This window comes from Acipenser ruthenus, chromosome 27 (genome assembly GCF_902713425.1).
Source record: "Acipenser ruthenus chromosome 27, fAciRut3.2 maternal haplotype, whole genome shotgun sequence".
In the NCBI taxonomy this organism is placed as follows: Eukaryota; Metazoa; Chordata; class Actinopteri; order Acipenseriformes; family Acipenseridae; genus Acipenser; species Acipenser ruthenus.
In genome coordinates, this window is record NC_081215.1 from 6,319,224 (window position 1) to 6,347,041 (window position 27,818).

Consider the following 27,818-nt stretch of genomic DNA (forward strand, 5'->3'; position numbering starts at 1 on the left):
GCTTAACACCTTAAAACACTACAGAATTAGTATAATTATTAATATGACTATTATTAATCTATTTTTTCATATTCAACTAGATTTATAATATTATAATCTTAAATGGAAATTGTAATAAGAACAATGCAATACAATTTGTAAAAAAAAAACAACACATTTCTTTTAAGCTTGCCAAATGCGTATTACAATGCATATTATGCGTTTGCAAGCTTTTAACAGTTTCTTACCTCCACACGCTGGCTGCCATTTGTATTTGCAGCCTAGCCAGTATAGATGATAAATGTTAAATACTGCATCCAGGTTTTTTTTTGCCATGGTCAGGCAGCAGGAAAAACAAAAATAATTGGTTAGGGGGAGACCAAGAAGTTATCGAACGGATTTGGTCAGCTTTAATGTGTCTATTAAAATCAAGAATGCACTTGCCACTACTAGTCATCTGAGACAGCACTGCAGTACCTCGGCACCAGTATCTCCACTTGGTCTGCATGTACACTACCGGTCAAAAGTTTTAGAACACCTCCATTTTTCCAGTTTTTATTGAAATTTACGCAGTTTAATGTCTCAATGTACTCTGAAATTAAAGCATAGAACAAATAAACAATTGGAGATAAAAAATAAATCATGGAATCGTTCTGTTTAACAAAATTTAATCTAAATCTTTGACTCATCAAAGTAGCCACCTTTTGCAGATATAACAGCCGAACACACTCGTGGCATTCTTTCTACAATGGAAATCAAATATTGTTCGGAAAGGTCTTCCCAACACTGTTGCAGAAGTTCCCACAAATGTGTTGCACTTGTAGGTTGCTTTGCTTTCACCCTTCTGTCCAGTTCATCCCAAACCAGCTCGATGGGGTTACGTCTTGTTCTTTTCTTCTAAGGTAGTTCTGACATAGCCTGGAGGTATGTTTTGGGTCATTATCTTGCTGTAGGATGAACCCCTGACCAACTAGGCGTATACCAGAGGGTATTGCATGGCGCTGCAAAATGCTGTGGTAGCAGTTTTGGTTCAGGGTGCCACTTACTCTGTGCAAGTCGCCGACTCTGGATCCAGCAAAAGAGCCCCAGACCATCACGCTTCCTCCTCCATGTTTGACAGTTGGTGTCACACACCGAGGAACCATCCTTTCGCCTACTCGACGGCGTACAAAAACCCTACGTGATGAACCGAAGATTTCAAATTTTGATTCATCGGTCCATAAGACCTTCTTCCAGTCTTCAGTAGTCCACTGGCGGTGCTTCATGGCCCAGGCAAGCCTCTTTTTCTTATTTTGCCATCTCAGCAATGGCTTTCTTACTGCCACTCGACCTGTCAAACCTGCAGCTCGAAGTCTTCTCTTCACAGTTGAAACTGAGACTTGCTTACTTCGACCAGTGTTAAGCTGTGCTTGAAGCTGTTGTCCTGTGAGCCGCCTATCACGCAAGCTGTTGACTCTCAGAAACTTGTCTTCTGATTCTGTTGTGGCTTTGGGTCTGCCAGACCTCTTCCTGTCAGAGTTTCCTCCAGTTTCCAAGTGCCTCTTGATGGTGTAGGAAACTGTACTCACTGACACCTTGGCTTTCTTTGCAATTTCTCTAAAGGAAAGACCTACACTTTTAAGGGTTATAATGGTCGGTCTGTCTGTCTAACTTTGTTAATTGCCTTTTTTCTCACCATTATGAGAGCAATATACTACTTCCTGCAGTACAATACTGTCCAAATAATGCTTAAGAGGGTGTAGTAACACAGTCTGTTCCAACACTGCTTTTATACAGACAGAGGGTTTGTAAGTAATCAACAAAAGTTGGGACATCTGTAGGAATTGTTAGCATCAACTTTCAAAGCTTAATTTACTTCCATTGCTGCAGAACAGCTGTAAGTTGTTAACCCATTACTTGTTCCCTGAAAAAGGCCTTTTTGTATAACTCTGAAATGTACATTATTTTTCAGTTTTTGGTAACCTAAACTTTTTTTTTTAACCTCTGGCAGTTTACCGGTTACCTTTGTACCATTTCAGGTTATTCACTGGACTTGAACTGCTTAAATTCCAATAAGAACTGGAAAAATGGGGGTGTTCTAAAACTTTTGACCGGTAGTATATGTCTGCTTTATACAGAACCAGAGCTTGAAACTCGCACTAGCCCTTTACCCAGTCCAGGGTTTCAGAACTACCTTCCCTTATTTACCCCTATATTATTTTATTATATTTGATGTTAAATAATATAGCTGCATGAACAACTCCTATTAGTAAACCTAGAGGCTCAGATGTTACGTATTCATGCTGCCATGAGAAGCTGACTTACTAGAGGCCTGATTTGTTCAAACTCTAGGCACCTGGTCATTTCAGAAATATATAAGAGTGTTGAAACGTAATCTCATTATAATTTTTTCACTGTGTTATTCCAGGTCTGTAAGCCTGCCTGGTTTGAGATGAGGGCTAGCTGTCGAGAGAATGATAATCTGATGTCCTGTTTTCTGTGTGTTTCCAGTCCTGCAGAGAGAGGAGACCTGGAACACTGTACCTATGTCTAAGAACAGCAGGACGATAGACCCCAGCAAGATTCCTAAGATCTCCAAGGTAAGAGAAAGCCGAATGTGGATGAAGTTTAGTATCCACTGTAAAATGTTTACTATTATAGTGCATTTATTTAACACTTGTTTAGAAGTCTGATCTCAACAGACATGAAATCATGTTATGGGATACTCTGGCTGATCTAAATGTAGTTTTAGAAAAACTAAACGCATTCTATTTGAAGTATAATCTATTCATCTTATGTTTGAGAGCCTAGAGAGAATGAACATCAAAGTGGTTACATCCCAGGAGTAAATACAATAAAAAAGTTTCCCCAGATCCTCAGCCTTCTGTAAATGTTTTGCATTTTTTATACTTTTTAATGCTGTTCTCAAACATTGTGAATAGGGTCCTTTAACAAACAAGAAAGAAACTATACTGCAGTGAACATAGATGTATGTATATGTGGTGTTTTACACAACTCCAGAGCCCTCTGGGTAACCTCTGCACACACCCAGTTAGAGAACCACTTCTTTAATGGATGATCACCAACATACTTTCCAAAATACATGCATCATTTGCATTTTGGTGTATCTAGACTGCCATACATGACTTGGTGTGCTGTTTGGAGAATTCAAAAGATATAATATGTGTATCATAATAAAAAATTTAAAAAAATGAATGATGTCGACAGCCTATTCAACAGGCATGGTCTTTAAAGGGTTAAATAACTGTAATTTGGGTGATTGCTGGATCCAGCCCCTTACTGCTCCCTAGCTGTTCTGTGAGGTGGTGGGCCTCTGCTCTTCACCCCTCCCGCAGCAGTGATTTCACACCATCTGGCACTGCACTGCTGGACGCGTTTGTATGTGTGACAGCTTGCAAGTGTAAATAAAGCTGTGAGTGCTCAGAGGTATCGCCGCATGGTCAGGCACATCAGAGATCCAGTGTGGTAAAGGGGCCGGCTGCCAGCCTTTCCTGACACTCGCTTCACATAGCCCAGCGACAGGAACTTTATTATTTAGAAATCTGAGTCTGTTTACCCTCTGTGTGAATTCAAACCAGATGGTTCAGTGGTTACCATAGATACCTTTGAGTTGGGAGGCCCTGGGTTCAGCCCTGTGTCAGGATATATGCAAGAAGCAGGTTGTCTGGCTGGCTAGAAACAAAGCAACAATTGAGTTCTACAACAAGTAGGAGATGTTGCTAGTTCACTTGTTGGTACCAGTAGTCAACCAGTTTTCAACCAGTTGACTTCCAAGTCGGAGATCGTTGTCTTTTGCACTAGAATATATAAAATAAATATTTAGTTCATGTTTGAAACAAGAACCTGGATTAGTACTAGATGACTACAGTTGAGAACTAGTTGATTGATTCAGTCATGTGAGATTAAAGTAACATAAAGCTAGTACAAACTTCAAAATACTTTCCAATTTTTATAAAAGTTTTATCAGACTCAGTTGATAACTCGAGAAGTTGAGGGGGAGAAGCGTAGTGCAGCTCAATTTATGATGCATGGTTTTGCAAAAAGTACAGTGCACTTTATGATAAATTGAACTAAGTTATTCCTGGTATACAGATCAGTGATGACCTCAAGTTTCAGCTGAAGGGCATACTAAATACCGCTCCGCCAAACTGGGGCAGTCAGTAATAGATAACGGAGGAAGAGATCCATTATGTGTAATAGTCAATGTATCCTTCTCCAGCCTACAATAGATGATAAGATCCAGCTGGGGCCCAGAGCACAGATGAGCTGGGGGAAAGGCAGCAGTGGAGGAGCTAAAGCCAGTGAATCAGGTGAGCATGTGCCACTGCTTTCCAGAGGGATGGGTGCTGTGTCCTGCAGTCTAATTCATTTCAATTATGCTGATTACAGTAGTGGGAAGTGCTTTGTCTGGGTTTGATATAAAGTGTAGCAAAACTATCGTAATAACATGATTTCTGATTCCCAGATGCCTCTCGCTCGAGCACTACTAATTTGAACCGGTTCTCTGCACTACAATCATCTGCACAGCCTGCCATCATCTCTCCTCCAACAACACCGGCATCAGAGTTTGATTCCCGCAGGAGTCTCACCAGGTACCACAGCTGCTGAATGTACAATACAATATACATCATGTGGAACCTGTAATGTGTTACAGTGCATGGATGTTTTTCAACCAGTTGGGATTCTGTAATTTTCAATGGTGGAATATCCACCTGCCCTGCACCCAATGGTGTGTTTGATAACTATCTTGTTGAAATGTGGATTTAAAATGATCGTGTACCAGAAATCAGGCCCATTCTAAATCTAGCTATCTGGTTAAAGGTGACTAGAAAAAGGGATTCAAAAATGAATTGTTCTCTACCCACATATCATTCATGTTATTTCCAGTTCTTGTCTTGTTTCTGTTTCTCATCATTAAATGAGTGAGGTTCATAGCCACAAGCCTAGTTGCTGAAGATCATTTGGTCAAGCCTAATTTTAGTATCCTCCAAGGTCTTTTTGCATCATCAATGTGAGACCTATTTGATTATTAGTCTCACCTTTAACACCTGTGCAAGCATTTAACCCATGTACCATTAAAATGTGTACAGAGCTATAAAAAGCTTCAGCAGGCTTTAAATATTATTTTTTTAATCTGCATTGCTTTCTTAGACAGTGCTCACGGTGTCTGACATTGTGTATTAGCTGTCAGGTTACAGAACCAATTCAGACATATAGACAGGATGTAAGTCAAGGCACAGGACTTGCAGAGATCCTACAATAAATTGGGAAACAATGACCCAACTATGAACACATGGCATGTGCTTATTGATTAAACATCATTTGAGTACAGTGTTGCCTTGATATTTTGTTATCTGTCTTCCGTAACATTTTTTAAAGAAAAAAATGTAATATTAAAAAGGGCCCTTAAACTGTAAGGTGTCTAGTATGATTTACTGTCAACTACCGTGAATCAACCAATTAGTGAATTATCGAATTGGGATATAATGCAATCAATCTGTTTTAAACCCCCTCTAGGGTACAGGACTATAAGTCTTTAAGAGCATGAAAGTCTCTCCTCTGTCTCCCTCCTAGCCGGAGCAGCACAGGGCGCGAGAGGAACGACAAGCCTGTGAGCACAGCCCTGTCCCAGCCCGCCACCTTCACCCGGGGCAGCAGCAACAAGGAGCTGCTGGACAACCAGGTACAGGAGGAGCAGCCGAGAGAGGCCCATGAGACGGTCATGCAGCTGCCCACCGGCGCCGAGGAGAAGACCGATACAGACACTGACCGCAGCGGAGCTTACGACACTGGTAACACACAAACACACATTCTCTTCACATTCAACTAGACTGGGTCCGAACATGGGTTTTCATGTTCGAATATTATATCAGAATGTTTCCAAATATTCTTCCATTTTGAATTGGCTAATATAAGAAGTAAGGAGAGAAACGCTATCCTGTGTATTTGTCGTTTTATTTGTGATGTCATTCATGCAGTGGTTTCTTTTGGTATTTTTTTTTATTCAGTCATTTATGAATTGGGATTTTAGGGATATAACCAGATTTCTGCCCCCTAAATCCATCAAATTGGACCCGATTTCCCTTAAAAATGCAGTCAAAAACAGTTACCAAACAGATCCCTTCAGGAATGTCTTGTAGGAATTCTCCCAAGGTTATGTTCTTAACCGAAGATCAGATCTTGCTGCTGTGTAAGGACTCCCATCTATGTTAAAATTCTTCAAAGATATCCTCTTGGACTCATTTTAATACAAATACATGCAGAATAATTCGGGTATAAAGCTGTTTTAATTGTTGAATTGTAAACAAAATGTTTTTTTGAATATAAAGGGATACCCCTAGAAACCCAAGGTGCAAAACAGATCCATGTGCAAAATACACACAGGCAGAGTCAATCCAATTTCTTGAAATGATAGAAAAGGGCCACTCATCACATATTGCCTCCTTCATCTCCAGGGAAGCCTGATGCTCCAGCAGCCCCCGCTGCAGACAAGCCTGCCATTACTGAGGAGGAAATGGAGAGGAAATCTAAATCCATCATCGATGAGTTCCTGCACATTAACGATTATAAGGTGAGCTTCCCTGCCACAGCGTCTGGGCTGCCCCCTTGTGAGTTCTCCCAATCTGCAAGGATCCTGGTTCCCTCTGGTACGAAACAAAGGCATTGTCGTCTTCTGGAGCAATTGCAGTTTATAATTTATTGCCTTTTGATTTGTCAGTCCGTTAGCTTTCACATGTTTTGCATTCCTCAAAGAACAAGAAAAGAAGCTACAATTTATAACCGAAGTTGAAATGCATACCTAAAAGACGCAAGTATATTAGCCTTAGATTCTGGTACTGGGAGCAAACAAGGGGTAGAGATGAGAACTGGGGTACATGGAAGGCTAGAGGTTAAGTTGAAAGAATGGAGCAAAGGTTTCCAATAACCCAAAGTACTGTACCGGTACTTCTGTCGTCTGTTTCGTGAGTACTGTAGGTACACAAGTGAGGAATCTGAGGCAGCTATTTCATTTCAGGACAGTGACCCCAGAGATCAAGCCAGCCCTAAGCCCTGCACTTCTATGTTTGTTCCTACAGGAGGCAGTGCAATGCGTGAAGGAGCTGTGCATGCCCAGCATGCTCCACATGTTTGTGCGGGTGGGCGTGGAGTCTACGCTGGAGAGGAGTCAGATCACGAGAGATCACATGGGCCAGTTACTGTTCCAGCTGGTCCAGTCGGGGAGCCTCTCCACACAGGAGTTCTTTAAAGGGTGAGAAATGAAACATGCGAACAGTGATAGTTAATTTCTTTAAATAATTACGTTAGTGTATTCACTTCTGTATATTTTTAAACGGTGGAAGTCACAGCACCTTGTCAACAGCAGAGCTTTCTTCTCCTCTCTGGGTTCTGACCAAGGGGTTTTGTCTGCTGTTTTCTTCAGGTTTGCAGAAACCCTGGAGTTTGCTGACGACATGGCGATCGATGTTCCCCATATATGGCTGTATCTAGCAGAGCTGGTGATCCCTATGTTCCGTGAAGGAGGAATCTCTATGAGAGAGTTATTAAGGTGTTGGAGGAGTGTTCATACTTTAGGCTGATTTTGCAAGACCTGAAGTATACAACACAAGTAAATGTATCTTAATGTGTTGAGGTTAGACAAAACCTATTTGCTTGTTTTGCTCTTCCAAATGATTTCCTGTGTTACAGTAAATAGCACCCCATCTGACCCCACATAGTTTAATATAGGCATCATGAAATGCCAGTTTAAGACTCAGTAACAGGGGGTATATTCAATTGATATTAAAGGTAATGCATCTAAACACTGCCGCTAATTAGTAAAGGTTATGAAAATCAAACATCTAACAATGCATGTTAGCGTAATTTTTTTTTACTGTAAAAATATGAAAAAACCTCTGAAAAGTCCATACTGTTTAGATCAATTGAATTGACCCTGACCTCAGGAAGTGCAAAGTCAAATGTCTAACCCTATAAAACTAGCAAGAAGCAACATAGTTGTAGGAACGAGCAGGTAAATCGTTCAGTTATTTGTCTTGTTTTGTACCGTTAAATTTGCCTTCGCCTTTGCCCATGATGTTTAGACAGGAAAATACTCTTTCAGATGAGTTGGAGTAAGAATAATGACGAGAGAAAATATCTCATAACACAGTGGGTTTGATTCTGGGGCAGACATTTTCCTTTTTATTTGCCACTTGTTGTTTATTATTATTATTATTATTATTATTATTATTGTAACAAACTATCCACCTCAAAGGGAGTTCAGTAGTTCCGGAGTAAAAAAAAAAAAAAAAAATAGCTATTGGACATTTTTAATCTGCTGAGGTTGTGAAAGCTGATAGAATACACAAACTAACTGATAGCATCTTCACATCAGACTAAAGCTTGACCAAATTAGCTTTGACTAGTGAGCCTGAATAGGATAGTCAAGTGAATGAACGTGTGTAAGTGCTGTCAGAGATATAACATGGATGTCTTTTTCTTCCAGTGAATTCAGTAAACCTTTACTTCCTGTGGGAAGAGCTGGGGTATTGCTTTCTGAAATATTGCACCAACTATGCAAACAAATGGTAAGAGCTTTTTGTATTTTCATTAGTGATGCATTGTTTTATTTAGCTAGTCAGAATTCAAAACCTTAAGCCTCAATATTGTCTTATGTAAGGCTAAGACACCAGTAAATCTGCTATTTCAAGTTGTTAGGCATTTCATTTATCAATTTAAGGTTTTTTTGATGCAACTATAAATTTATACTTGATTCCCAGAATTTAACATAGAATTGTTTCAAGTGACCTGATGAATCAAAAAAAGAATATGTAAGAATTGTTTTGTCTCAAAGACATTCTCTGCAGGAAGTTGCACTGGTTTACATATTTATAATAAGAATGTAAAGCAGCATGGTAGAGATTGTGTTTGGAAGTCACTTGCTGTCCTTGAGTTCACCCTATTGAACGGGTGCTTTGTTTAGAGTCAGAGGAAAGTGGGAGCCTTGTGGAGGGAATCTGGCCTCAACTGGATAGATTTCTTACCGGAGGAAGAGGATGTGCACAACTTTATCTCTGACCAGGTGAGCTAAAGATCCGAGCTGTAAAACTATGGTAAACCCATAGTGGTGTCCTGAACCGAAAGCCTTACAATAGACTAGGGGTGGCCAACCCTGGTCCTGGAGAGCCACAATGCTGCAGGTTGTCTGGGTGTCTTTAAATTGCCAATGGATAAAGACCTGGAAGATATGTTAGTGTGGACCAATTAAGAGAATAATTGGTTCAATTAAGTAATTGATAACTCAGGTGGAATGAAGACCAGAAGACCCTGCGGCTGTCCAGGGCCCAGGTTGGCCACCCTTGCAATAGACTGAGGAACTAAGATGGGGTGTTCTTCTATAGCTGTAATGCTATTTTTAATAGACTTGTTTAATGATCTTGTTTGTGAACTAGCATGGCGAATTAAACCCACATGCTCTCGCAAATGACTGTGCGCAGAGATCTACAGGCAGTGGATGGTTTTTGTGCTATGTTATAAATATATGTGCCCTGCCATAATGAAGTTGTATACTGTACAAATTTGCAGATCAATCCTCACAAGCTTTCATAAAAACAAACAGGAAAGAATACCCTATGAAAACAGAATGTACGCTGTCAACTTTATTTTCACTGTTGTTATTTCATATTCCTTCTTTCTCGTACAGTGTTCAATATTCAGCAGTGTTCAATATTCTACACGATATCAATAAACGTGTCAAATTCCATGCGAGAACTTTTTATTTTATATATATATATATATATATATATATATATATATATATATATATTGTAAGTGTTCCATATACTAGTTTTTATGTCTATGTGAGGTCAGAAACAAATACTTACATATAGTGTAACTCCATCTTTGTGTGTGCTCCTTTCCCCCACTATCAGAAATTACAGTTCACTCTTTCGGACTGCTCCAGCCCCCCTGAATCACTTTCAAAGAGAGACCTTTCTCCTGATGAACTGAACAGACAGCTAGAGAAACTTCTGGAAGATATAGTCAGCGATGAACAAATCTTCGACTGGGTAGAGGTATGGCACTCAGTCAGCCCTGTGTGTTGTCCTGTCATGGCATGTGTCTGCTGCTGCTGTACTATTTCAAAGAAAAACATGCACTGAAAGCACAATGAGTCTTTTTGCTCTAGGATTTCATTCTAAGTTTTGAGTACACTTTATTTTAAATGGTATTGCTGTACAGTGTTATGGACATACGCATTTATGGAATGACCATGCGCTTAGCCTTCATTCTCAAGGCCCCCATGAACTAGTTTCAACTCAAATTTAATCATACTGTATATGACTTAATCACAGGGCTCTTGAATTGGGCTCTATGAGAGATGGACATTGAGAACACTTACAAAATGAATGCAGTTCAGTATTTCAGGGTTTTCTGTAAAATTGCATTTTACTGATTTGTTTTGTTTTTTGTTGTTCCAGGCTAATTTAGAAGAATCTCAGATGAGTTCAACTCCATTCCTTAGAGCTTTAATGACAGCGGTGTGCAAAGCAGCAGTGAAAGGTAGATGGAGAGGGAGAGGGGGGCAGTGTGGAGTGTCAGAAGATTGTCACAAGCTGTTGCCAGTACATTGGCTCAACAAATGAGTGAAAACATGCGATTACGCTGTGGTGTAGAAAGGCTGTGTATTCCAATGTTGTGGAGCCCTCTTGTGGTGATTTGCCTTGTACCACAGTGACTTTAGTATTCTCTGCAGGGTAAACACGCTTATCTCTTTAAGGTCAGCTGGCTAGCTTTTGACTACAGAATTATGGTTTGTATATATACCTTTCTTCCTGTAGCAATGATCAATGGACCATCCAAGTTAGGTGTTGGACAACATTCCCAGGTTAAGGCTTGTTACTTAGTTTAATATTGCCACAGGTAATACATTTTAACATTAATTACATCTTTGCTTTTTTGTAGGTAACAGCACCACTAGCCGTGTGGACACAGCCATTATCCAGCGAAGATTGCCTGTTTTACTCAAATACCTGAACTCCGATACGGAGAAACAATTGCAAGCACTTTATGCACTACAAGCATTGATCGTTAAACTTGATCAGCCTCCTAGTAAGTATCTTTTCACCACATGCATTGTTTTCACCAACAGATCTGCTATATGGGTGGGGGATAATGAATGGGAAACCACTTCTAACTCAAGAGCCATGTTGTGGAGCTTAGTGAACCGTTCTTAGCCATATTATGAGAAATTCTCATGCAAGTGGGCTTTGTTTTTTAAGATAACTCAGAAATGTGTTCTGGCGTTTGTCTGGTATGAACAGGAGACTATTAACACAGGTTTTACTCTGAATAATAGCAAAGTATACCTTTTTATTTTCCAGATTTGCTCCGGATGTTCTTTGACTGCTTGTATGATGAAGATGTGATCTCGGAGGACGCATTTTACAAATGGGAAGTTAGCAAGGACCCAGGCGAGCTAGAGGGAAAGGGAGTGGCTCTGAAATCGGTCACTGCCTTTTTCACATGGCTACGAGAAGCAGAGGAGGAATCAGAAGACAATTAATTAGGAGGAGAGACTTTGCCAATCAGTGCAGAAAGGCCAATTTACAAAAAAAAAAAGAAATTCAATTAAAACAAATGTATAAAAAAAAAATCAACATATATGCACAGATAGGAATACAAAATTCAATCATGGTGAAGATTCATGGTACGTTTCTGAAAATGCAACCATTTGAGTTAATTCATGGGCGGGAGCACTAAAGTATATGTATTATTTATAGAACATTTTTGTTTAAATTTTAAACTTTTTTGTTACTTTTAGACTTGTTTTTTTTTTATTTTGATTTGTTTTGCTGCAAAATAAATAGGTTCTTTAATTTATTATTTTTTTAAGGACTGCAAATAACAGATTTATTTAACTTTTGCAGGCTCTTGGGACATTGACATCAAAATTGTATATTAAATACTCCCCCCTGACTGTTTTGGATGAAAACAGGGTATCACAAATGCTTTTTCTTGGGGGTGGTTAAGGGGAGGGGGGAGGGGGGAAGGGGGGGTGGTGACGTATAAAATGATGTCACAAGTTAAAGGTTATTATTAAATAACCATTAAATCTCTTCCTGTCTGCTTTGGCTTGCTCTCTGTGAAATGTATATACTCCTGAAAAGAATACGATGCATTCAGGAAACAGTAAAGACCGCAAGAATTTCCAGTAAACAGCAACAAGAAAAAACACACACACAGCAACTTGTACAAACTCCAAATGGCTTAAAGGTTGCTGAAGAAAAGTGCTTGTAATACTTCAAACTTATAGAGCAAATTTAAAGCTTGTAAATACATTAAAGAAAAAAGATATTTAAAAAAATCCAAACACAACAGTGTTGTCCATTTCTTGGCCCCTTTTGTAAGAAAAGGACATGTGTGATTTTCTGCTGGTTTTTGATTGGGTATAAAAGTCAAGATGGCCTGATCAGCCATATTTTTTAAAGTCGGAGCGGACCAGTGTATTCAGTACCCAGGCTTACTCATGGATTACTGCAAGGGGAAATCCAGAGTAGGGATGGAACTTCAGTCTCCTTTCTACCCAGGAAAAATCTGAATACGAACCACTTTCCAAAGCTGCTGTCTTTTAAAAGAGTCTTTCCTTTTGGATGAATTGAAACGGATGTGTAAATCATATAGCGAAATAGAGGAAGCACTGTAGTTGGTGTTTTTGTAGGTCAACTTAATGATGCTTCCATTTTATTACAGAAAACTACTTTGCCACTACCGTACAAAAGCAAAGGCACGTTTTCATACAAAAAAAGTGCAAAACTAGCAAGAAACCTCTAAAAATGTGGCTTCTGAATAGGGCCTTTTATTGTTTGAGAGGCTGTGCTCCACATTGAGAAAATAAGACAAGATGGCATGTCTGTGAGGTGTTTTTTTTATTGGTATATAAGAGACACCCAGGCTAAATGCATTGATTTATCAGCAGGATGATTGTCAGATGTTTAAAACCAGGTATCAGCTAAATTAACCAAACAGTTACATTTTAAGCCAGGTTAAATAGCCTTATAGTACAGGAAAGTACTGTATTGTATGCACAATATAACAATTGTGTTTTTGTTGTAATTGCCACATTTCTTTATTCCCCATGTGTTTTTACATGCATCTGACTGCACTTGTACCAGTAGCCAGTTATTTAAAGCGTAATTTAACTGCAGCTGCAGTTTGTATATTTTTATTATGAATGAACTGTAAAGATTGATTATTTATATATGTACAACATATCGAAACGTTGGGCAGCTGGCTCTTTGAGCTAATATATATATATATATATATATATATATATATATATATATATATATATATATATATATATATATATATATATATATATATATATATATATATATATTTTTTTTTTTTACAAAGGAAGAACTTCAGGATGAATCATGGTTTCTGTAGTATTTTGTAATACATATGCACTGCACAGATTATTTGAATGTGTTTTAAAATGGTCCCTCACTAGCCTTGGATCACACCTTTTTGTTTTTCTTTCTAAATGCCTAAAAATAGATTTATATCATCGACGCAGCACTAGCCAGTTTAACTTGTAAATGTTCTCCTGCTGGCTTCTTCAGTCACTTATATGGTGTTTGGTGAAAGGCTGTTTATTTTGCTAATTGGGTTGGGATGAAGGGTTGTGTTTTCAGAATTTAATTTTAGAAACCGAGATTGAGTGTCAAAAATCTTGATTTTATGGAACTATTAATTTTACATTAGTCTCATGGTGTCAAGCAGCTGAAAGAACTGGAATTGATGATCTAATTCCTGAAAACAAGTACCGATAACTACCTGGAAAGAATATTCTTATTGAGGGTGTCAGAATAAGGGGGTGTATGGAGGATCTATCTGTCTCTGTCACACTTAAGTTTGCAAATGTACATACTGTGGATGTAAGTCATTGTGAACTATTTTTTTCATGATACTGCTCGCTTTAATTTTGTATTTGCAGATGTACGTACGTAACAGAAATATGAATACAATAATATACTCATGTACAAGTACACCAAGTAAAAACAATGAAAGCATGCAAGTGGTATTTCATGACATACTGTACTACTCTACAACCTCCGCTCTTAGTCCGTTCACAATACAATTTGGACTAGATTCTCAAAGCTCTTTACGTCAATGTTGTATTAATGAGGATTTGAAATAAAGAGCTAGATAAATTTCCCCCAAATTATCCTTGATGCAATTAATAAGCCTGGCAAATAATAATCTAATGCTGCGAAACCAATCGGCAAACAGAAGACACACACTGTAACAGGATATTAAACAGGTAAGAAATTCAAGATAAGGAATAAATAGATATCAATGTTGTAGACCTCCTCATCTTCTGGGAATTGCAAGATCATTTCAAAATTGCGAGGGTTTGTCTGGCATGTGGGTATCAATCCGTGGTGGACTTGACTCTTTGCATGAAAATACCATGGCTGGCTGGCCCAGTTTGTGTTCCCCAGTTGAGTTTGCTCATTTGTTACAGCAGTGCAACACAATGTGCGATTCAGAACCCAATATACACCACTATAGGAATACATTGCAGTCAACTAGACAGCTGCTTGACAAGGTGAAGAAACCCTTCTGTCAACAATCTTAGAATATCTGGGTGGTTTTGTTTGTTTATTTGTCACAACATTATAAATGAACTCAACACCCACAATCCTAATGTAAGAAAACACATATTCATTTCAACAGTAATTACAAGAAGGTTGGCTTTGAGTATGCAATTAGGTGAATAAATATTTGCAGGACCCAGATGATTAATGTGACATGAACAGGAATAAATCGAATTTGTCTGTTGCCACATTCCTATTTTTCCATGTGTGGCGAATCCTATGTAGGTTCACTTGTGCATTTTTTCACATTTTAAGGTCATTCAACCAACTTCAGTCTTCAGTATGTTGTTTAGCATAATGTGGTGTGATAAAAGTACAATATGATATTGTTTATAGATGGCACTCACATAGGAAAACATGACCTTAAATTGCACAAAGGGCTTACATATGATTCAATACACATGGGGGGGGGGGTATCAATATCAATAGACAAGTTAATTTCTGCAATTTAACCCTTTGGTTTTTTCCATTTATAGGTGAACCAACTTAGTAAATGTTTTATTTTTGGCCGTCACTTTTACACAAAATTGCTGTCTTATAAACCCTTGACCTTTTCTGAAAGGAATAAAAATAAATGTAATGGTATAGTACCGTCTGTCTCATCATAGCACGCCTATGTTGTCCCTCATAGTAACGCTGATGAAGAACGACTTTTTAGCCAAGTTCGCAAAAACAATACAGAGTTTCGACCAAGCTTGGATATTGACAGTTCCATCATTACCGTAAAGGTAAACAACCACCCATGTTACAAATTCCATTGAGACAGAACTTTTACAGAGGGTAAACGTAAATGTGGTAACTGGTTTTGAGCGGCATCTAGTGGACTTTTTGATTAACTGCATTGATGGGTGCTTACGTTTCTCTTCGTTTGACCATAATATGCTACGTTGTTGTTTCTTTGGTTTGGGAAGTTAATCATAGGAAGCCGTTAAAAAGGATGCAAAGTGGGAGCAGTTGTGTATTACACGATGTTGATACCTCAACTTGTTCAAAATCTTGAATACTTACCTTGTTCTTGCTGATATTTTCCAGTTTATGTCTGTATATATTTATTTATCTATTCATTTATTGTGGAAGTTTCTGATCAGCGATAGGCTGTAGTTCGCTAGCGATCATTGTTTTGTGTGTTTAATTAAATTACTAGGGCGTTGACGGTTTATAGTAGCTGTGACGTCACTTATTTAGTATTCAGATAATCTCACGCATCGCAGTTTTCAAGACTTGTGATCTCTGCATTATGTGGTAACGACATCACAAGCACATTCACAGATTTAAATATAAATAAATGTGTAGTTACCATGCCATCAAAAGCCTAAGCCTACACTGTTTTCAAACATACCTAGACGTTGGAAAGTTGGCTCTTTTGAGCAAACACTTAATTATTTTGCACAATGACACTATGTAACACAATTTTTGTTCCTGGGTAGTAAGTGTTATTTCCTAATTGCTTATGCCTCAAAAGTATAGAAAATGGCTATTATTCCCCACAAACTTTGCTTTTGTGACCAGGACAGTGATATTTTGAAATTTACCTATTTCCAATGAGAAAACGGGCGAATTTGTGTCTTTTCGTTCACATAGTCAGAAAAAAACAATATATGAATCCAAATTAACATGTATTTATACTAAAGTAATACAAAAATGATTACAAAAGATTTAGTTTTTCGAGATTTACGATTATACTGTAAATCACTTTCACGAATCAGCCCCCAAATGTAGTCTCCCATCATGTTCTCGTTATACTGTCCTTGGTAGCGGCGTTCAAAGTCCAGTATATCCTGGTGGAAGCGCTCGCCTTGCTCCTCCGAGTACGCTCCCATGTTCTCCTTGAATTTATCAAGATAAGCATCAAGGATATGGACTTTGAGGGACATCCTACAGCCCATTGTGCCGTAGTTCTTCACCAGAGTCTCAACCAGCTCCACATAGTTTTCGGCCTTGTGATTGCCCAGGAAGCCCCGAACCACTGCGACAAAGCTGTTCCAAGCCGCTTTCTCCTTACTAGTGAGCTTCTTGGGGAATTCATTGCACTCCAGGATCTTCTTTATCTGTGGTCCGACGAAGACACCGGCTTTGACCTTTGCCTCAGACAGCTTAGGGAAGAAGTCTTGAAGGTACTTGAAGGCTGCCGACTCCTTATCTAGAGCTCTGACAAATTGTTTCATAAGGCCCAATTTGATGTGCAGTGGTGGCATCAGCACCTTCCGGGGGTCCACCAGTGGCTCCCACTTGACGTTGTTCCTCCCCACAGAGAACTCGGTCCGCTGTGGCCAGTCCTGCCTGTGGTAGTGCGCCTTGGTGTCCCTGCTGTCCCAAAGGCAAAGATAGCAGGGAAACTTGGTAAAACCGCCTTGGAGACCCATCAGGAATGCCACCATTTTGAAGTCTCAAAATGCGTCTGCCGGATGCTTGCAGCCTCTTGATGCCATCTCAGAAAAATGCAGATATGTATCCACTTGGAGCTGGAACTAAACTGAACTGGTGGGCTTAAGGCCCCTGTATTTATACTACTATTTATATTACTGGAAAGTTCTAGAAAGTTTACTCAGCACTGAATCTATCTGGAATGTTCTGGAAAATAGGTAAATTTCAAAATATCACTGTCCTGGTCACAAAAAGAAAGTTTGTGGGGAATAATAGCCATTTTCTATAATTTTGAGGCATACGCAATTAGGAAATAACATTTACTACCCAGGAACCAAAAAATAAATAAAAATTTGTTACACGGTGTAATGACAGCTGCTACCGCTAAAACAGCGAGGAAAATAATGACCGACTTAATGCATGCCAATGTATTTTTAAAAAACGTAATTGTGATATAAATAACTAAGCTATGTCTGCCTCGACTTATAAAGTCTAATTTTAATTAGTAAAATTAGAGGTTTTATTCATTAATAGATTGTCGTCCATGTGCAAATAAATAATAATAGAACAACCAAAGTAAAGGCAGGCATGAAACCGTCCTCTCTTATTCTCGCCCTGACTGCATGACGTGTTGTCTGCGCTGGGAGGCGGGGCAGGCAGTGGAGCTGGGAAAAAAATACCTAAATAAAGGCGAGAGGACCGTTTCAAATACAAACATACACACCAATCAAGAAAGAAGGTAAGGGGAAAAAAACTGTGTAAATTGCAAGTGCAGTGCAAAGAAACAAAAGGTGAATAAATTGGTTGCTTTTCCTTTTTATTCTTGCAAAAGCACCCTATTTTGCATTGCAACTTAGTATTAAAACCCCATCGGCTCACTGCAGCGCCATTACTGTATAGGTTCAATGGACAAAATGGCCAGGTTTTTTTTGGGGGGGGGGGGGTTACTGTAGACAGTTTACTTTATATTGTTACTGTGAATTTAAGCTACACTTTTGTTAGAATTAAGACGCTATGAATGTTGTTAAACAATGGCGAGTTCTATATAAATACAGCGTTCGGGCTGTGCATAGGAAAGAGGGTTACGTTTGTGAAACACTATTTCTGCTGATTAAACGGTGTTTGTGTTTGAATGAGTCGCCTGGATTTTTTCTCTTTTTTGTTTTTGCTGAGGCCCCACTTAGAGACGCTCGCACCGCGCATGCGCGTTGTGGCTGCAGCGTTGCTTTATCGGTTTGATTCATGTTTGAAAATTGGAAGTTACAGTAAAACACCATACCTCGTTAACCAGTTGAGCTAGTTATGTTATAACATATTTTAAACATAAATACACATTTACAATGGCTATATACAAATAAATAAGTCAACTTTTTTTGTAAAAATAAATACAAAAATAAACGTTATATTGGTTCATTAATACTCCACGAGATGACATTTCTTTATAGCTCAAGTTTTTCCAATAAGTTCACTATTTTTACCCTCCTCAGTATCTTTCACGGCTTTACCTGCTTTGAGGCCATTGTGTTCACCCAACGAATGCTTTACACTCACCCAGCCCTGAATGAACTTCTTTGTGTCTGGAATGCCATCATTGGAATAGCGTGCTCATTGAGAACGGTGTTTTAGAATAGGGTTTGTGAGCGTATTTCTTTATGAGCAGTCATTGTTAAATTAAAGCACATCAGTACAGTATTTAGATCCACTGCTCTTTACAGATGAATATACCCCAATGTCTTGTTCAGCTATATTTGCTATGTCTTTGTTTGAATTATTCCAGCTGCAAGTTCTGTTCCACCCACCAGCCATGCCAATCCGTCGCTCTGCAGGGACGCCCTCCCAGGAAACGGCACCCAAGAACCCTCCTGCTGCAGGTACAGTGGGAATGGGCAATCTCACTTGCCCTGTCCTGTGTGAGCTAACTACAGCGTCCCAGCAATCCGACAAACATGCGTTTTAAAACGGGTGTAAGGCACACTGTGATACCTGGAAACTGCAACACCTGAAGGAATGCTTGACTTGCTGTGCCACTGCATATATATGTGTGGCTAAGTCTAAATAGAATGTAGGCAGTAGATGGCACTGTTGTAATGCATGAAACCAAATAATTGTCCACACTTACAAGCTCAATTTGGCAAGAAGGCCCATACAAATTGCACCATGGCTGCGTTTAATCTCAGTATTTGATCTGGTCCATGGATATGCATTCTGGTCCCTTCATGCATTTGAAAACAGGAACGCAAACTCATTACCTGCAGGTTTAGTAGTGTTCACAGCAGTGCATCTATCTAATGCAAACTAGCACACGCAAAAAAGGGGGTTAACACAATATGAATGACAGTTAAGGGCAAGTCTTTAGACCCCCTAATTTACTTCAGTTCAGGTCTCTCAGTATTAGAAGTATGTTATTCATTTACTTTGTCACTCATACGTTTTTTTTTCAGTACAACACTGTTTTAAGGAATGTGCACTTTAGTTATACAAGCTGGAATATTAGTTTTCAGGGATGGAAATAAGACTCCTATTGCATAGCAGTTTCACCCATTTCAGGTTTTAAATGAGCTTGATTAGCCACAGTGTACAGCTATGGCCAAAAGTTTTTGCATCACCTAGAATTTTAGGATTGAGACATAATTGAAAACTACAAAGCGGTATGTAATTCAATATGTTAACATAACATTATTAAACATGTTTCATTCGACTTTATGAAGCAAAATTAGTTAATTCTATTGGGTGATGCAAAACATTTTGCCATAGATATATAGGTAACCAGCTGTCCTATTAAAGTCGTAGTAAATATATAGTACCTGGAATGGATGAAACTGCTATACATTGGGGCTTATTCCCTAGCTTGTGTCAGTGTGGCACAGCCAGTAAGGATCTCAAGTTGAAGCCCTGTGTTGATGGGTTTTCTGTGTGCAGATGTGGACGCCAGCTCTGAGGAGTCTGTCTCCGCGGGGGAAGAGCATGAGAACGAGGCCCCCGCAGCGGCTCAGCCACAGGAGGAGGAGGTGAAGCAAGAGAACGAGAAAGCTGAAACCGAGGAGGAGAAAAAAGAGGAGGAGAAGCCTGCTGAGGAGCAGAAGAAAGAGTAACGTGCCTTTTTTTATTTAAGTTTTACAGCTGCAGTACAGTAAACTTGCAGACCATAACTGTGCACTTTTTCCTGATATTAATGTCTATACGTTCAAGTTACCCTCTGCACTGGCAAATGCAATTCGTCATTCTCCAATTTCCCCCATAAGACCTGGCATCTCATGGTTCTGTCCTGTTAAATATCTCTGAATATCATTGCAGTGACAAAGATGCCGTCAAGGAGAAGGAGAAGAAAGTGAAGAAGACGATTCCTGCCTGGGCCACCATGTCGGCCAAACAGCTGGCCCGCTCCCAGAAGCATGCACAAGTCACCTTGTTCGTGCGGCCCAAGATGGATGCCATCCTCACAGAGGCCATCCAGGTGCGTCATAAAGTCGAATGAAACCTGCTGAGTAATGTTACGTTAACATATTGAATTACATACCACTTTGTAGTTTTCCATATACAGAAAAACTTACAAAAATTGAAAAACGTGACATTTCGAAATCTAACATGAAATGGCTTGCGGTCTTGCGATATCATTTTGTAGTTTCTTTGCTAACATGATGTTAAATAAAAGATTTAAGTTATGCTCAGATATATTTTAATTATGTCTCAATCCTGAAATCCTAGGCGATACAAAACTTTTGGCCATAGTTATAGATAATGAATCGTACAGTGCTGTAAACACTCATAGTTAACAATGTAAAATGTGTTTCAACAAGAGGCAGTGTTTTTATTGTGTTCCAGTACCAGAATTCAGCACTCTGCGTTGGCTAGATATGCCACATTGCCTGTTGATATACCCTGACTCTGTCCCAGCCCTGCACATATACAAAGCAGTACCTGCTCTGACAAACCAACTGGTTTTGCTTTGTTTGTATTGCTCTTTAATAAAATAGCCTTTAGTGCTGCTTGCTGATCTATGGACCCACCTGGTTAATCCTGTGATTCATTTCAGGCCTGTTTTCAGAAGTCTGGTGCCTCTGCATTTGCAATCAAGAAGTACATTGTTCACAAGTACCCATCACTGGAGCTGGATAAGAGGGGGTACCTGCTGAAACAAGCCCTGAAGCGAGAGCTGCAGAGGGGGGCTGTAAGACAGGTGGGCTGGGGACACAGTGCATACCAATATAACGACATGCAGCGTGCAAACCAACATTCACAGCTATGTATCTTATTCTAAAAAAGAAAGTAGTCTTTCTTACTTACTCAAGACTTGTTTTGGTCACACCCTTCAGATGGTTGTGTGATCTACCATGACCATTTTGCTGTGTTGGTATCAACAGGGTTTTTCAACGTGTTACATATTTGTCCAGTATGGGGGCATTAGCAATGTTCAGTGTCAAGTTCTATGAAAGAAAGTTTGTTGGGCTGTATGTGTTAGCACGTGTAGATTGATTGAACTCTAATTATTTCATCCATAACTATAAAATACTCAATAGCACTACATTTAGAAATACTAAAAAAAACAAAAAAAACATGAAATTCAATGACCAACGCTGGTCTTTTTCCATGTGTTGTAGACTTGTTTGAAACGTTTGCCTGCAGTTTCTTTGAGTATTTCTCAATTGAGCTCTGTTAGTAGTGGGTTGAACTCTGGCTTCCTGGTGTGTGGCAGGGTTGACTGTGTGATTCATTGCCCTGCTCCAGGTGAAAGGAAAGGGGTTCTCTGGGAGCTTCACAGTGGTCTCCAGCAATTCCAAGCAGCCACAGAAATCCAGAAAGGTAAGAGAAACACAGACAGGATGAGACACTCTTTCACAGTAATTAATTACACTGTATTGTTACCACTGTATAAAACACTTAAAACTAACAGATGTATTTCCCATGCATATTTCTGATATTGCTTACTGTTTAGATATTGTCTAAATGTTTAAACTCAACGCTATTAAAACCCCCAAAACTGAGCCCAGTATTCACTATGAACACCCTGTGCAGTGCTGCTTCTGAAAGCTGGAAAGCTAAATGCTTCTCCCCTGTATATCGTCCTCTCCTGTGGTTGCTTCTCCTGCAGAAAGGTGGCTCTGCTCCGGCCAAGGGGGCAGTGCCTGAGCCCACAGAGAAACTGGAGGACACTCTGCCTCTGATCTTCACCCGCCTCTGTGAGCCCAAAGAGGCCTCCTACGTCCTCATCAAGAAATACGTGGAGCAGTACTTTCCCAAGCTCATGGTGGAGAGCAGGTAGGGAGCCGGTTGAGGAATTGGGGTTCAAGCATATTTGTCACAAATACTGTTTTTTTTTTTTTTGTTTGTTTGTTTTTTGCCTATAAATGGCCATTTGCAAAACTGAAAAGCCCAGAACAGTAAATCAGTTGAGATTATTTATTTATTTATTTATTTATTTATTTATTTATTTATTTTATTTTATTTTTTTATTTTTAATTTTTTGCAAAATAACAACCTGATTCTCAAAACTCCCAAAAGTAACAAATTGGACACAAGGGAAATTGGATTAAAAATGAAAAAAAATAAATGTACCCCATGAGTAACAGGACAGAGTCAGTGCGCGAACCGGCGGCCCACAGGCGAGCATCTAAACCACAATGCAAGAGAGCCGGGGTCGTTTGCAGCTGTGGTTTTAGAGTTTTTAACCTCCTCTCCTCTCACTGATAGGGGACTGGACAGAATCTGTAATGGAAGTGTATCACATAACACTGCCTGTTACACATGCTGTTCAGCAACCTTGATAAACAAATTGGGTGAAACTTACAAGACATGTAGGCTTGTGTCTTCAACATTTATATATTTTTTTACTATAAAGTTTTAGCTTACAATCTTTTGAGTATTTAGAAGTTAAAATGTGTTAAAATGGCAAAAACACACTTGGAGGAGTTCTGCTAAAATACAGTTCATCATTTAAGCACGAGGAAGAACTATAACCCAAGTAGAGATCTCCACAAAATGCTTGAATGTGGCTGCATTTGGATGTTTAAACCTTGGTTATTGTAGATGTATTTCGCTTGTTCTTGCAGGCCCCACATGTTGAAGAACGCTTTGCAGAGAGCTGTAGAGAAGGGACAGCTGGAGCAGTTAACTGGGAAAGGAGCGTCCGGAACCTTCCAGGTGAGCCAGACTGCCTGTCTTTTATTCATCACTAGAGGGGGATATAGAGTTCCCCCAGCTTCAAGAGGCAAGCTTAAAGTTGTCCGAACTGATTAGTGTCAGACAGAGATGGTGTCCTGCAAATAAGCGTGGGCATTACTTTTACTTTTTAAAAGCGGTTCTATGCATACTGGCTCCATAATTAATATGCAGTCCTTGAGTTAGTGTAATACAACCAGATTCTTCTTTGTATACTGTATTGCTGCTTTTGGGAAGCTGCTCTCATAGATGTTGTTTTGCAGTTAAAGAAGCTGGGGGACAAGCCTCTTCTGAGTGGCGGTCCCTTCGAAGACGCTATCCTGTCTGCCATCACTGCCATGAACGAGCCCAAGACCTGCTCCACCACCGCACTCAAGAAATTTGTGCTGGAGAACAGCCAGGGAGGCAAGGTCAACCTGCAGGGTGAGCCCACTAACCAACTCCTAGCAAGACCAGGACACTCTTTCTCTAATATTATTGGAATGCATTTCAGCAAACTATAATGTGCACTTGCTTTATTATCCCTAGTGGTAGAATGCATGGTACACTGCAATATTATGGAAGCACATACTGTACATAATGTATCAGAGTCCTGTGCGGGTCCGACCCAAACCCTTAACCCGCTGCAGCACCGTCTTATCAGCGACCCGACTCACTTTAATAAGACCTGCAACCCGACCTGAACCCGCAAGTGTTTGTCCTTTACCTACTGCCTGCGTCGACTGGCTCTCTCACGCTCTCACATTCACACACAGATATATCTACCATTCTCCACAGATTGAGTTTATACAGTAGGCGATACAGCGTGGTGGCTCGCTCTAGTGGTCTGGATATATTTTAACATTGTAACATATTAACTATCTCTACTTTCTTTACTGTAAAATACCTGTCTATTCCTTTCGTGCCACCAGTTGAAAGGGCTTTCGCAGAGATGTACCAGTTTTGTGGCTGTCGTGCACAAAAACATAATGACAGGTTTTACAAGCAACGAATCCAGTCACATGTTCATTATTTCCATTCGCTATGATTCCAAAATAATTCCACATTTCTGATTTACCTCTCAGACTATTATCCACTACATGATGTAAATCCTGCACTATCTTTTGTTTTACCTTGTCCACAGGCATTTTTAATATCACCAAGCAGACGTGATAAAAGGATCTTGCGACGTATCAAACAAGCGGCAATACAAACCCTAATCGCCTCCTGCTTTAGTGCAGGAAACACCGTTACATTTACTTTCGAATACGTTATTTGGGAAAGGGTTACAGACGAGTACGCTGAAAGGACATTTAAATTCAGCCCCAAGTCTGACCCAAAAATTAAATTTTTTGACCCACACCTGAACTGCAAACTGCGAAAAAGTTAACATTCCGGAATGTCAGAACATTATATATTTCTACCAGTCGTGTGGGTTAAATGTTGGAACGCAAGCTGTTTGAAGCCCTGCTCTCTGGTCTCCCCCCTCTAGTGAACAACTTGAAGAGGACCCTGCGGAAGTGCGAGATGTTTGGCTGGATGGAGCAGATCTCTGGGAAGGGCTTCAGTGGCACCTTCCAGCTCTGCTTCCCCTACTACCCCAGGTAGGGACCAGGAGAGGGGATGGAGGACAGGAGTTCTTGCTTGGGACTGCCTTTCCATTGCCCAGTGTCTTTATGCTTGGGTTCATAGTTGGACACGCTTCTGTATAGAATTTGAAAGTAATCCTTTCCACCTGCATTGAGAAACTACTTTTTATAGGCTATGTTTAAGATTGCCGTCTCCCACTGATATAATTGAAGGTGCATCTCCTTTTCCAGTAATTGAGATGTAGGTGCTGCTTTTGTATATTGAGTGTATGATGGCTAACCGTAAAATGTAAAATTTGTAACCGTTGTTGTATTATGTAGTGATATCCCTGCCCCCCTCTCCTCTTCTCTCAGCCCTACAATCCTGTTCCCTGACAAACACAAGGAGGAGGAGGAGGAGTCTGAGTCGGAGGACTCTGAAGAGGAGTCTGAGGAAGAATCTGAGGAGGAGTCTGAGGACGAGCCTCCTCCAAAGAAAAGGTAAAGCAAGCTCCCCGGTGTACAGAGGTGGGGAAACAGCCAGCCTTCAAACCAACAGAGAACTCCAGACTGTTAACCAAGATTGTAGAAAACATATTCACACTACGAGCAATATGATCATCGGCCCTTAATATCTAAAAGTAGGAACAAGCAAGAACCAAAAGATCTTCAGCGCAAAAAAAAGGGGTAACCAGTGATAACGCTGCTAGTGATAATATAAAAATGCATTTAGGGCAAAACGGACGATGAAGGCGGTTTATGCTGTTGCTGTTTAATACGTTTAAATAGAGATGCAACATTCATTTTTTAATCATTGCTATGGCTTTTGTTTAGTGAGCCTCAATGAAACATTGATCGCCTGGTGCGATCACTTATGTATTATATTGTTTTCAGTGGTATTTTTAAAGGCTTTTGTGAAGTCTTTGTTTCTTGCTTTTTATTGGTATTACCTGTCCAATATTTATTTAGGAAATTGATTTCTGATTGCACCTCTACTTAAATAAGCTGAACTGCTTATTCTTCGCTAAAATGTTTTTTAAACCTCTTTGCAGGCAGATAAAGAGGCCCCCTCCCAAGGTCCGCATCCCTCCGCCCCCCAAACACCGCAAGCCACCAGCGAGCAAGAAAAGAAGCGGGGGCAGCGCGCAGAAGGTCAGCGCGCCAGCTTTCACCCCCAGGGGCAAAAAACCAGCACCTGCCAAAAAAGCCACGCCTGCCAAGAACGTTTCGACCCCTGTCAAGAAAGCTGCCCCGCCCCCTAAAGCAGCAGCCACAAAGAAAGCGGCCCCGCCCACTAAAGCAGCAGCCACAAAGAAAGCAGCACCACCCCCTAAAGCAGCAGCCCCCCCGAATAAGCCCAAAACACCAGCGACCAAGAAGATGACGAGCCGAGCCCCCAAGAAATCTCCGGCGAAGACGACTCCGGCCAGGTCTCCCGTCAAGGGGAAACCGGCTGCCCGCAAATCCTTGAGAATGAGGAAGTGATCTGGGGAGACTGCGACCAGTGCAACAGCCGCTTCGGAGGGTTAGTAGTACTCTGGAGATCCAGGCTGTCCAGTTGCTAGTGCTTTCCCCCTGGTGTTCCTCCCTTTATTTTGGTAGGCTATAGGCTTTCAACTCCCCACGCTGTTTATGGGGTATAAAACAACAGTGTTTTATTCTTTTTATTTTTCTAAAGTTTCTCTCTAACAGTGCTGGAATTGTAAAGCTTCAGTGAGAGTAAAGAGGCCAAGGAAAATCGATCTCACAAGTGGGGATATTTTTGGGATTGAAATGTTTATTTAAACCTTAAATCTCTTTTATAAATCCACTGATTTTGTTAGGAGATGTGTGAAATTCCTCTGTGTAATGTCCATAATCTTCCCCAGGCATGCTTGACTTCTTTGTTCTTTTTATTTAGTTTTAATGCAGATTTGCCTTCAAACTTGCTACCTAGTGGTGGCTGTATGAGCACATGTTGCTCTGTGGTGTATATTCAGCTTCGTTTTGTCTTTCTGTTTATTTTTAATAATTTGTGTTTGTTTTAAACAAAGTCCATTGGGATATATTTTGCTGCCCAATTAAGTCTGTAGTGATTTGGGTATTTTGGTTCTCTTATGATAAAGCAGCTAAAGAATACAATTCTTACAAATCAAAAAATGCAAGAAATGCATAATAATTACCAACATCATACTAGTCATCAACTTTTAATTTGCAAAGTTATTTTAACTGAGACCTCCCTGTGGGAGGGACATACCAGAGAACTAGGTATCTGGTTGGCCGAAAGGGCTACGATTCTAAAATCAGTTATTTAGTGGGGAGGGGGAGAAGGAAAAAGCACACGTTTTGTGGTAATGTATATTATTTAGTGGTAGCAAATAACAAAAACGGGAAATAGAAATGATTTCAAAATTGTTCTGTAGAATCTGATGTGATAACTTAAAAACAGAGTATAACGAAAACCTGATTTTGTTTCAAGGTTTCTGAGAATTCTTTTGTTACTGTATTAAAAAAAAAAAAGAGTATTAAAAAAAAAGCTCTTCTGTGTATTGGTGTATATCTGGGTGAAGACTGACAACCTTGTTTTCAATAATCGCTAGAAGAATATTAGTAATCTGCATGCACGTAATGCCCCATGTGGTGCTTTTTCTGTAATCATTAATAAATAGTAACTTGTATATATTTGTATTGGTTTCAGTGTTTTTTTAATGCTGCTAGATTTGCAATGTTACCGCATTGCAACATCACAGACACAGTCAAAGCCTTTTATATCACTTCAAAAGGACTGAGCAAATATCTGTTGACAAGGGAGTTGAGTTTACCTGGGGTTCCCAAATAATCTGGTCAAAATAATCATTAAAACAAGTGCTGATACATCAAATATGTCTTTGAAATCTAGTACTTAGTATAGCATTGATTACAATGGGGTAGACATTGTAATAATTAAATACATAAGAAAGCTGTAAACATGTACATTGCAGAGTTGCAGGGGTAGAAATTGCTCAGTATGTTACAGATGCAAGCCTAGTTCTTTGTGTTTGGATGTGGAAGTACCTACCAAGCGAATGCTTATAGAGCAAGTCCTTTGTCCTCCTGTCTTGCGCTTGTTGTTTAGACTCTATAATTAATTTACTCTTTCATCACATCCTTC

The 27,818-nt window shown here is 39.7% G+C and overlaps 2 protein-coding genes across 9 annotated transcripts in view; both read left to right on the top strand.

The window, feature by feature from the left end:
- Positions 1-11,651, top strand: part of LOC117432025 (eukaryotic translation initiation factor 4 gamma 3-like) — a 62,728-nt gene extending 51,077 nt beyond the window's left edge. For all 8 annotated transcript variants that reach the window (XM_059002724.1, XM_059002727.1, XM_059002728.1 and 5 more), the window contains 13 exons: positions 2,470-2,558; positions 4,199-4,289; positions 4,445-4,571; positions 5,554-5,771; positions 6,435-6,550; positions 7,056-7,228; positions 7,400-7,525; positions 8,462-8,543; positions 8,939-9,037; positions 9,888-10,031; positions 10,437-10,518; positions 10,921-11,067; positions 11,340-11,651. In XM_059002724.1, the coding sequence (XP_058858707.1) occupies positions 2,470-2,558; positions 4,199-4,289; positions 4,445-4,571; positions 5,554-5,771; positions 6,435-6,550; positions 7,056-7,228; positions 7,400-7,525; positions 8,462-8,543; positions 8,939-9,037; positions 9,888-10,031; positions 10,437-10,518; positions 10,921-11,067; positions 11,340-11,521 (1,676 nt within the window). In that variant the 3' untranslated portion in view covers positions 11,522-11,651. The remainder of the gene's footprint in view (positions 1-2,469; positions 2,559-4,198; positions 4,290-4,444; positions 4,572-5,553; positions 5,772-6,434; positions 6,551-7,055; positions 7,229-7,399; positions 7,526-8,461; positions 8,544-8,938; positions 9,038-9,887; positions 10,032-10,436; positions 10,519-10,920; positions 11,068-11,339) is intronic.
- Positions 11,652-17,562: 5,911 nt separating this feature from the next.
- LOC117432049 (heterochromatin protein 1-binding protein 3-like) lies at positions 17,563-27,345 on the top strand. Its single transcript, XM_034053470.3, has 12 exons — positions 17,563-17,724; positions 18,763-18,856; positions 19,905-20,073; positions 20,280-20,439; positions 21,019-21,162; positions 21,711-21,785; positions 22,075-22,241; positions 23,033-23,123; positions 23,405-23,564; positions 24,613-24,724; positions 25,064-25,189; positions 25,741-27,345. Exons 2-12 carry the CDS (start codon positions 18,790-18,792, stop codon positions 26,171-26,173), a joined length of 1,704 nt encoding a protein of 567 aa, XP_033909361.3. The 5' UTR covers positions 17,563-17,724; positions 18,763-18,789; the 3' UTR covers positions 26,174-27,345.
- The last annotated feature ends 473 nt before the right edge of the window (positions 27,346-27,818 follow it).

Bases quoted from the DNA above. Each gene is read 5' to 3' on its own strand.
- LOC117432049 (XM_034053470.3), top strand. From the start codon at position 18,790: ATGCCAATCCGTCGCTCTGCAGGGACGCCCTCCCAGGAAACGGCACCC. The intron at 20,440-21,018 runs GTGCGTCATAAA...GATTCATTTCAG, and splicing joins TCCTCACAGAGGCCATCCAG to GCCTGTTTTCAGAAGTCTGG. The intron at 23,565-24,612 runs GTGAGCCCACTA...TCCCCCCTCTAG, and splicing joins AGGCAAGGTCAACCTGCAGG to TGAACAACTTGAAGAGGACC.